Source organism: Setaria italica, chromosome II (genome assembly GCF_000263155.2).
Source record: "Setaria italica strain Yugu1 chromosome II, Setaria_italica_v2.0, whole genome shotgun sequence".
Taxonomy (NCBI): domain Eukaryota; kingdom Viridiplantae; phylum Streptophyta; class Magnoliopsida; order Poales; family Poaceae; genus Setaria; species Setaria italica.
In genome coordinates, this window is record NC_028451.1 from 45,341,723 (window position 1) to 45,352,238 (window position 10,516).

Genomic DNA, 10,516 nt, shown 5'->3' on the forward strand with positions numbered 1-10,516 from the left:
CTACGAGAATCAACAGCACCTAAATGCTGACACCAGCTGAGAAAAGAGTAGATACAAAAATTGCAATACAAGTGAGTAAGGGCGAGATTTCAGTCTAGAAAAATGAATGAAGTTAAACTGATTGCGATGAATTGAACTATAGTCGAGGCAGGAAGACGTCACAGCAAAAATACTGCTATATAACGTGACTGGGAAGGGTACCATTCAGCTTGCAATCTGTGTCTCGTAACATAAACACCACATCTACCAGCAAAATAAGAACACTAGTAGAGGTCCGTGTATGACAAAGAGGTGACAATTCGCTCTGATATCAGCAACCTAGTAAAACCCCTCCCTGGGGGTTTCAATTACCATATCTATAGCTATGTACATGAGTCTAACGAGTTTGGGAGTCCCAAACCTCATGTCTTGCCAACATCTACACCTACTTCCCCGTTGCAGTCTTGTTCACCATCATCTCTGGGACGCTTCCCTAGAATCGTTTGTTTCTCATCCTCCACAAGTAGGGAGGAGGTTTTATCAGTCAAACTAACCTCAGTTTGCTTGCTAGCTTCTGTTTGTTTATCTCCATTGGAAGTTGTTTGGATAGCTTCAAGGCCTTGCTCAGTCACTGATTTATCTCCATTGCAGATTGCTTGGGTAGCTGCAAGCCCTTGCTCGGGCACTGGTTTATCTCCATTGGAGTTTGCTTGGGTAGCTGCAAGCCCTTGCTCAGGCACTGGTTTATCTCCATTGGAGTTTGCTTGGATAGTAGCAAGCCCCCGCTCAGGCACTGGTTTATCTCCATTGGAGTTTGCTTGGATAGCAGCAAGCCCTCGCTCAGGCACTGGTTTATCTCCATTGGAGTTTGCTTGGATAGCTGCAAGCTCTTGCTCAGGCAGTGCAGAACTGCTAGAGTCTAGCACGCCAACAGATGAAAAATTATCAGGTTGCCTTGTTTTGACACCATCTGAAGGTATTCGTGACAACACATTTGTCTTTATTTCAATATCAACCCATTGGTTCTTCACCCAATCTTTTGAGATTCTTACATCCTGTAGCTGGCATACCCGAAAAAAATTCTCTCCTGGAATGATATAACAACAGAAATGTCACCATCTTCATGCACATATTGTAAATGATGATACATTTATTAGAAGCACCCAATCTTTGTCTGATGCAATATGATTACACATAGATCACACATTGTTTCATGATAGATTTAATAAAATTAGCATACTTGAAAAGATAAAAAAGGAAATGATATACAATTTGGGGTTTAAACCAGCAGGAAAATGGTGTACTTTTAACCATGTGGATTTTACTCTGTTAACTCAGTGCTAGAACATATTTTGTCAAAGCAACTTTTGTTTCTCATAGGGTAGACAAAATAAGGAAATATTGGTTGAACAAGGAAAAGGCACCTGGAAAGTATACTTGGAGGCTATCTGCAGCAGGGTTCTCTAAACTGACAACAATTCCTTCCCACCAGCCGCTAAATTGCCAGACGTCAATAGCAGTTCCAGGTATCAAAGCAGCACCATTAACAGAAATATTTTGTTGAGGGCGTGGCCTAATTCTTAGTCGGTCTGGGCTTCTCAGTCCCAATTTATCAGGAAGAGCCAATGTAGAGGCAGGCACTGTCTCCTGCACAGAGGCACATAAACTCATATTGAAGAAGCACGAAATGATATCGACTTTTGATCAGAGAATGCATTTTATACAAGAACAATAGAATAGATCATGGCATTGAAGGAGAAAAGAAAAGAGGCTCAAGTCATCAGTCATACCTCCAATCTCCCACTATCATCAGCATTTTGGAGATCATCATACTGAACCTTCAGTTTGTTATGATTAATACATGACTTTAGAACAGTGCACCTGAACCAGCAGCCAATAATGCCACTGTCTTGAGACAAGATCTCTACTCTGTCACCAGCACTGTATGTGGGCTTTAGTTGAATCTGGGGCCCTATAAACTTGATAGAGAAATGCTTTCCAGGAGATTGCTTATTATTTAATATCTGATAAGGTGGTATGGAGTCTGCTTGTGGACCTCGACAGATTTTAGTGCCCAAACATTTTGAATAAAGCCTTTCATACTGCTTTTGAAACTTAGTCTTCCCAGGTGTGATTTCACCATCCTTTTCTGACTCAGCTGGAATTTTCAAGGACAGAACAACAGCTTGACTAAAATATCCACGCAGTGTACTCAAGTCAAAATGCTTGAACTTATTTTTGCTATACTGGCGAAAGCAGAAACGTATCCCAACAAAAGAAGAAGTTGGCAATGCATTGGAGCATTTTTCATAATGGTCAGGAGTTAAAACAGTTGCAATATCATCAACACATTCCACACTGATTACTTGCGTAAAAGGAGTAATGAAAACTTCGCAAGGATGAGGGGGAGGAGGAGGTATGGCACAAGCAAATTCCTGGTTTTGATGAAACCACCGCACTTTGACCTTCTTCTGTCCCTTCTTATCTTCATACATGTCTTCCAAGTATGCAAGATAGCGACTTTCTTCCTCTGACAAGACCAGCACAAATGTGTGGGTCTGCAAAATAAGATGCCATAAGACATTCTGGAAGATCTAGACATGACCATGGCGTATACACAATATCATGACGAAACTTACAGATATTGTGGTTCCATTGCGACAAAAAGCTCGATAGTGCCGAAGCTGCTTGCCGCATGTCCAGAATGAACCGGACCATGTAATGTCTGAGCTGTAGTCTTTCCCCTAACAAAGACAACAGCAAAAATACCAATGAGCTCATAATACATGGAAATAAATTACACAAATTTATAACTGATGACTTACTAGATTTTGGTGCTGAAAGCTATCAGTTTCACTGTATCCATCCAACCCGGTGTCATTATCCGCATAAGATCCGCATTTTGAGAATTCTGAAATGGACAGCAAATTATTAGTTACAAATAAAAGACATTGATATCAATTAATATAATACATATAAGCGTTATTCGGACTAGTTATTGACCTGAAAGGTACTCCAACCATGAGTGAGTGTTATTTTTGTGTTTGTGTGCATGAGTATAGATATAACTACAGGTATTAAATAGAAGCCATGCACTCCCAAATAGGATGATGGTTATCGGATGGCATCCCTGGGGAAGCTTCATTCCTTTTCAGCTGAGAAGCTTAACGGCCTCTCCTTGAGCTTCTTAGCAGATAAAACTTTTTCCACAATCTTCCACTTCTCTTCATGGCAAAATGAATATAATACAAGAGAAAGGTGCGTTCATGAAGTGCATATAGGAGAACATTTCATTGTGTTTGACAAGCCCTTAGAGGCATGAATTTATTGCATTGTGCATATCACAATCAAACACTTCTACGATAAGTGTAAAGGGAGGCCAGCTACCTTAACAGAATTTATAGGTTCCAAACTGTTACTACTAGGCTGCAGTCATGGTTTTCACTTTTCAGAGCACAACTTTGGCATTCATGGCTTCCAGAACACAATTTAGGTTCCTTGAATATCACAAAAATAAGGCTCAAGTGAACAAGAGCTATGGATTCGGTGACTATAAATGTCCGAAGAATTCATGTACTCAGTAGTAAAAACCTAATAAAACGAAACGGATGCAATCGAGAACTACTTACTCGAGTTAAGTGCCTTCACCGGGAGGAAGGACGCGAGCCAATCCACCACCTCGCGGCGCGACCTCCACTTGCGCGCAAACACGGCCGGCCCACCGCCGTCATCAGCGCCGCCGCCGCACCCCCACGCGGCGCGGAAGTCCTCGGAGACCACGTAGAGCATGTGGCGAAGGCTCCTCTCGGTGCCGACGACGGCGAGGTGGGACCCGCCGGCCGCGTCGTCGAGGTAATAGTGCACGACGCGGCTGCCCCGCTCCTGCGACACGAACTCCTCCCTCCACCGCACGAACACCGGGCCGTCCTCCCTCGCCATCCTCGTCCGCAACGCCCACGCCGCAAGGAAGGACGCCCACGCAAAACAGCCCGGGGGCACGGCACTACGCGAACGGAGGCGCCGCCGCCCGCAGCAAGGTCATGTCCTTCTCGAGAGGGTCTTTGGGAGGACGCCCCCTTAGGGCTCTCAGTTCTCGGCGAAGCAAGGGGAGCCTGGTGCCTCTCGGAAACCTCGGAGGGCACGAGAGATTTTTTACAGGAAACTTCAGATTAACCCGGAAAACAAGGGTGTTGGGAGGGCGGCGGCCGGGGGATTTCTGGGAACCCCCGGACGGGAGGACGATTTCCTAGGGCTTCAGAGGGATTTGGAGGCAGTCCTCGCCGGCCAGAGCGGCTTGAACCGGAACGGGTTAAGGCTGAGCAGGAACCTCTCCATAAAACGGAAGGCGGCGGCAAAGCCCGCTCCTGCGCCGACGGTCGATCCTCGTCAGAGAAACCCCAGAAATTTTCTCAGAAGTGACAGCAAGGAAAGTGGCGGCGGAGGTGGCGGCGGCGGCGGCGGCGGTCGGAGGGACCAGAGGCGTCGGGACGGGCGCACGGGAGGCGCGGGCGGAGGACTCCTCTCCGGGCGGGGGCGCACGCGCGCAAGGACGGCCTCCCTCTCAGTGGCGGCGGGGAGAGGAGGGCGCGGCGCGGGGAAGGAGGAGGAAGGCGGACAGGTGGGAAGGTGAGGAGAGGGGGTTGAAGGGGGCAGGAGAGAAGGGAAGGGGAATCTACTGTGCTTGGCTCCCTGCCTCCCTCTCTTTCGGGTGAACGCAGCGGCGAAGGCCGCATGGGCAGGGCGACGGTTGGTGTGGTTTTCCTTCGGGGGGCAGGTAAAAACTTTTTTTTTCGGATTGTGATTACGACGATGGGAGGAAGTGAGGAACAAAGTCAAAAACCGCGGTGAGCTTGTCACGGTTTTGTCCAGAGTAAATTGTGAGTTTCACGGTTTAGAGAGCTGGTAGGTGTGATTGGCCACAAGCTGGTTTATATAACAACTTATACTTCATTTCTATGAGTAATACGTTAATGATTTCGCGTGAAGGATGATCAAGTAGACACGCTAATAAAAACTTCCTTCGGTCTGGGACGTTTCCGACATAAGGATTGAATTGTATGCGATGTTTGAACGCCATTTATTTGCGGAAGGAGTTAGTGGTAGCTAATATAATTTATTTTTGTCAAGTACTAATTTATGTCGATATGCAAATCATATGTAGATTACATATAACAAGTTTAAACATCATTTAAAAGAGTAGGAAAATCCTTGCAAATAGTTTGTCTAGCAGTCAGTGCTCGACAAATAGATATTTTCCTTTAGAGGGCAGGTAAAAACTTTTTTTGTTTAGGTTTCAGGTTCTAAGTTGTGACGATAATGGAAGGAACAAAGTCAAAAATCGCGATGAGGTGGTCACGGACTCACGGTTTTGTTTAGGGTAAATTGTGAGCTTCACGATTTAGAGAGCCGTAAGCCAATGGTGTGTGATTGGCCACAAGTAGATGAATAGAGTGGTTTATATAGTGTACGGTTCTTATATGAACAACTTACAAGCTGTTCGGTTGAGATTGCTACAGCTGCGCTGGTAGTCTTCTAAAACTACAAGAGCTATAGTTGCTGGTGTTGCAGCCATAGTTGCAGCGTAGCAGCAAAAAATCATAGCTGAACACACCCTTACTTCATTTTTTATGTATAAGTTCTATATGTAAGCAGTACGTTAATGGCTTAAAAAGATAATTAAGTAGATACGCTAATAGATAGATAATTAAGTAGACACGCTAATAAATACTTCCTTCAGTCGGAAAGTATATGATGTTTCCAACATGAGGATTGAACTATATGTAGAGCTTGATGTCTGGACGTCATTTAGTTGCGAAAGGAGGTAGTAGTACTTCATTTAAAAGAGTAGGAAAATCCTTATAAAACAGTTTGTCTAGCGGTCAGTTCACTTAGTAGTTACCATCTATTATTCATGTCATCAAGAAATAAAAGTGCAACATTTAATTTGATTTATCATGCAAAAAATTATTTGTCTAATAATGTTCAAAATAACCATATCCAACGAGAAATGATTGGATACGCCATGTTCGAAGAGTTTAGCATCTACTTGGGGCTATTATTTTTCTCATTATAGATGTACCACAAAACACATATGACAAATAATGTCAGATTTTACAACAAGAAAGTCATCGGAAGTATATTTTGGCCCTTATTTTCTCATCCATCATATTACCAATTGCTAATAAATCAACATAGGTATGAAAAGGCATTTTGATTATATTGATGCAACTTTAATATATTAAATATGCATATAATTTAATAATGATCGAAACTCATAAAGTCTGACGTTTTCAGAAGAAAACACACCTTACGAACATTGACTAACACGAGTAGTTTGGTAGTTTTATTTTACCCTTTTCCAAAAGGCACGTGTGTAGTTTCCACTTTCCAATCACAAACTTTGCTCCGTTGGGATGTGAATGACACCGGTCACCTCAATAGGATACACGATTTGTCACGGGGATAAAAAAGGAATGAGTTTTTATAAGTTTTATGAGAGATTTTATTCAAAGTGCTCTTGTAACCTTATGACGTGGTACCCCTGAAAGCTCATGAAAAATAAATAAAGATATAAACCAAACAAAATAAAACCATAATAAAAAAGATAAAATTAGCTAACTTGGTAGAGGCCTATCACGAAGAAGCAACCACCACAGGCTCTTCCTCTTCCGACCTCCTCACATCCCAGAGACCCGGACACCACCACATCACCGCCCAAGCAGCGGCGACGGCAGCACAAGATGAACCAGCTCTCTCTCCTCCACCGCGCCCTCCACCTACCTCGCCTCTCTCCCAGACGCCGCCATGGCCTCGCCGCCGCCGCAGTCCGAGCTCGCCTCTCCTCCCATGAACCCACCCCACAGCAGCAAGCAGCGCGCCTGGCCATAGCACCTCAAGAGAGCATCGAGGCAGCCGTGTCAGCCACTAATGAGAGCAAGCCGCGGCAAGAGCCCGCGGCAGGCGGCGGCAGGACGTGCGCGCTGCCGACGTGGGCGCTCATCGGCGGCATCACGGCGGGCGTGGGCGTGGCGCTGGCCCTGTCGGCCGGGGCTGGGCCGGCGCTGGCGCTGGGTCCCGAGGGCCCGCTGGTGGAGGAGTTCTGGGACAACATGCGGCGGTACGCGCTGTACGCGTTGACGGTGAGCACGGGGGTGGCGTACACGGTGCTGCAGCCGATCGTGGAGCTGCTCAAGAACCCCGTGACGGCGCTGCTCATCGTGGTGGTCATCGCCGGCAGCGGGTTCCTCGTCTCGCAGGTGCTCAACGCCATGGTCGGCAACTCCGACTTCATCTACAGGTACGAGTAGCGGGAAGCAGCAAGCGTGTGGCGCGCAGCGCCTCCGTGCCGGCGGATGGATCGGATAGATGCGCGCGTGACGTGTCAGTGAATCAGTGGCACAGGTAGTTCAAGCTCGCGAGCTAGCACTCGAGACTCGACCGTGTGTAACCGGGAACGCCTCTTCTTCGGCTCTTCCACTTCCCCTTTTAGCTAGAAACAGGGGTGCTATTGAAGTTGTTTCATGTTTGCCTCGTTACGGTTGTATTTTTTCAGTCTGTCAGCCTGTTACTAGTATTACTTGGAGCAACTTGGCAACTTGCGTTTGGTACTTGGCTCCGATTTGCTCGTCGCGTTATAATGTTAACGTACGCGTTGTTCACGCCCCGGCAATGCGTGTATCTCTTGTTCACACACCAATTGTTTGAGCAGTTCGATGTGTGCTGGGCGCAGCTTCACCGCCGCCGGGGACGCATGGCAACGGCGTGAAACCGGCGGGAGGCAGCGCGGACCGCGCCAACAGTGCCCGCTAGGCGCTAGCTACCGCCATGGCGGGCGGGGGGCGCACGCCACACGCGCGTGGTGTGGGATTATGGGAACTGGGGCGCGAGTGCGCGCGCGGAGGCGAGCAAACAGAGAAGGGACGCGAGATCGCGCGGCAGGCCCGAGCCTCCGGGCGCCGCCGTGCCCGTGCATCAAGAGACGGTGGCGGGGCCGCGGGTCCTACGGCTGAGCGCTTCGGGCCTTCGGCCTCTGGGAGTCTGGGTACGCGCGCGCGGGCGAGAGCGCCGCTACTTGGTGCATCGGCGGGCGACGGCGCAGAACGTGATGGGCGCGGGGCGGTTGCTGAAACTGCGGACGCCGGACGGCCGGACCCGGGCGGGACGGTGCTGTGCCGCGCCTGCTCGTGCACGAGTGGTGGCAACTTCCCGTCCGGCGTCCGCGATAGATACGGTGAGCGGCGGGCCGCGGGCGAGGTCCCCCGCCGCCACGCGATGGCCGATGGGTGGGCAACTCGTCAGTTGGGAGAGTAAGAGCCCATGACGCCACGTTGGGCTTTCCGCCATGAAGGCTTGTCAGGCCTATTTGAAAAGGCCTCGGCCGACCGGGCTTGCTTTGTATATCCAGATGGGCCTTGGGGTGAGTGGATCGGGAATCGGGAGAGACCTGAAATTGGGCTTTGGTTTTCTGCTTGTTCGTTTCAACTGAATCAAAAAACATGCTTGACGATTCCTTTTTTTTTTTGAGATCAACGATTCCTTATTCTACGTACATTTGCCGATCCAAAAAGCAGACCTTTTGCATTCAGCACGTCATCCTTTTGTAGAAAAAAAGATACTAGCTAGCTCCAAAAACGCTGAAAAAAGGACCGGTCCTGTTTCGCTAGCATTGGTGGCACGAGTGGTTGAAACAACTCCGCACCTTTCTGTCAGCCTGTCAGATTCACTGTCGCGCCTGCTTTGCTGCTCGAGTTCAGAGTCTTGAGACACGCGCATGATGAAGCCCCACTCCCCAGCTCGCAACTTCGGATGGCAACCTGATGCGCCCGACTGGGCCATGCCGCTCGATCCGTCCCCGTCCCCCACGGACGGTTTCCAACTTTCCATCAACGCCACTCCGCCGCGCCCGTGCCCGAGCCATCACGCTCACTTTCGCTCGCCCTCATTGTTCAGGGTCGCAGCTCGCTCGTGCACTCGTGCCATCGTCTTCGTCATGACACCTCATGACGCTACGGATCCAGTGCGGACCACTAGTCCACCGTCGTAGGGAATCAACGCCAAAAGGTCAAGTTGAATTCGAGTGTCTGTGTGTTCTTGAAGTGTGCGTGGCACAGTTCGTTTGTTTATCCGAAGAACCTCGGTTTTGCAGGCTGTCCCGTGCAACTTGAAGCTTCCAGAACTCTTTTCCCGGGATCCTGCTTCTTCGTCTCGGCCGATGATGCTCCCGTAGCAAATACGCTGTACATGCGCTTCGAGAGATTCTTCTGCCATGGAGTACGGGCCGCTAGTGCATGAGACAGCTCCAAAGTAGTGTAGGGGATCAGTGCGAGTTCGATTTCAGTGTTCCACTGTTCCCTTGACGTCCAGACGTCGAGTAGCTCATTTGTTTATCAAAAGACCCTCGGCTTCGTATGCTGTCCATTCTCTCTTGCTGCTAAAGCTTCCAGAACTATTTTTCCCGGGATCCTGCTCCCGCTCGGTCCATGCTGCACAAGTTCAAGAGATTCTTCTGCTCTGGAGTATGGGAACATGGGTCGCCATTGCATTGCCTCTGACTGTTCAAGCTCTGCAAGAACAACAGTTCAGCCAGCTCGCAAGTTCATTTTCTGTATTTCCTTGACGTCTAGCTCATTAGTTTAGGTTGGAAATATGTGCCTAAAAAACATTCCAGATTTTATTTAGAGAAAAAAATACAAAATTAATGCAAGCAAATAATACAATTAAGCAGGCAACATACTGTCTAGAACAAGATTGCGTAAGGAAATTGTTCAATGATCCCGCGTAGAACTTAGTCGAACGTATTGAAGTAGATGTTGCAGAATCAGCAAGCGGTCGCTGCCCAAAAACCTGATTGACGCAGCATCAGCAAGAGATTGAGCACAGCGAGTGTCGCAAGTTACAAGTCACGCGATTTTTCACGTAAAAATACGCGCAATAGTCTACTTATATCTCATTTGCACCTATTTTGCATAGAGAGAAAACTTCCATATTTAAAGACAATCTCTCCTTGAATTAGCAATATAGGACGAAAGGTTATGCATGCTTTGAAATTTTCAGATTAGACCACGTATGAGCCTAAATCTAACAGTTTATCCAAAGATCCTCGGCTTCGTAGGCTATCCCTTTTCTCCCTTGGTGCTAAAGCTTCGCGCACCATATTCCGGGATCTTGCTTCCTTCTCGGTTTGATGAAACTCACGGTGCACGCATACGCATTGACGCCAAGCAATGCTACTGTAGTACGAGCAGTCAAGCAGCACGGCAGCACTTTTATTCCAGCTGCTCGCTTCGAGCTGGCCACCGGGTACACCACGGCCACCTGCTCTGCAGTCTGCGTCTCCACTCTCCAGGACGGGGGTATGGCGATCCGTGTAGTGGCCGAGTGGATCAGGTAAAATGTCTGTGGGTGATGCCGTAGTGGCGTCCCTGGTCCTCTGAAAGCGAGGCTCCATCTTCCCGATTCCTTTCCTCCTCGCTTTCGTGATCCCTTTTTTGGCGTCATTAACCATTAAACTTTGTCCGGTCTTTCACAGGCGAACAGT

At 48.3% G+C, this 10,516-nt stretch overlaps 2 protein-coding genes across 2 annotated transcripts; one reads left to right on the plus strand and one right to left on the minus strand.

The window, feature by feature from the left end:
* Positions 1 to 158: 158 nt before the first annotated feature.
* Positions 159 to 4,687, minus strand: LOC101780754. The gene is made up of 6 exons (XM_004958202.3): positions 3,609 to 4,687; positions 2,805 to 2,890; positions 2,619 to 2,723; positions 1,770 to 2,537; positions 1,404 to 1,626; positions 159 to 1,066 (listed from the first exon to the last, which is right to left on the minus strand). The coding sequence occupies exons 1-6, from the start codon at positions 3,916 to 3,918 to the stop codon at positions 402 to 404; spliced, it is 2,157 nt and encodes a 718-aa protein (XP_004958259.1). The 5' UTR covers positions 3,919 to 4,687; the 3' UTR covers positions 159 to 401.
* Positions 4,688 to 6,601: 1,914 nt separating this feature from the next.
* Positions 6,602 to 7,637, plus strand: LOC101781157. The gene has a single exon (XM_004958203.3). It carries the CDS (start codon positions 6,720 to 6,722, stop codon positions 7,284 to 7,286), a length of 567 nt encoding a protein of 188 aa, XP_004958260.1. The 5' UTR covers positions 6,602 to 6,719; the 3' UTR covers positions 7,287 to 7,637.
* Positions 7,638 to 10,516: the final 2,879 nt, after the last annotated feature.

Excerpts from the sequence above, each read along its gene's own strand:
- LOC101780754 (XM_004958202.3), bottom strand. The coding sequence starts at position 3,918 with ATGGCGAGGGAGGACGGCCCGGTGTTCGTGCGGTGGAGGGAGGAGTTC. Across the intron at positions 2,891-3,608 it reads GGTGAAGGCACTTAACTCGA|AATTCTCAAAATGCGGATCT; the intron begins GTAAGTAGTTCT and ends TGTCCATTTCAG. Across the intron at positions 2,538-2,618 it reads GCAATGGAACCACAATATCT|ACCCACACATTTGTGCTGGT; the intron begins GTAAGTTTCGTC and ends CTTATTTTGCAG.
- LOC101781157 (XM_004958203.3), top strand. The coding sequence starts at position 6,720 with ATGAACCAGCTCTCTCTCCTCCACCGCGCCCTCCACCTACCTCGCCTC.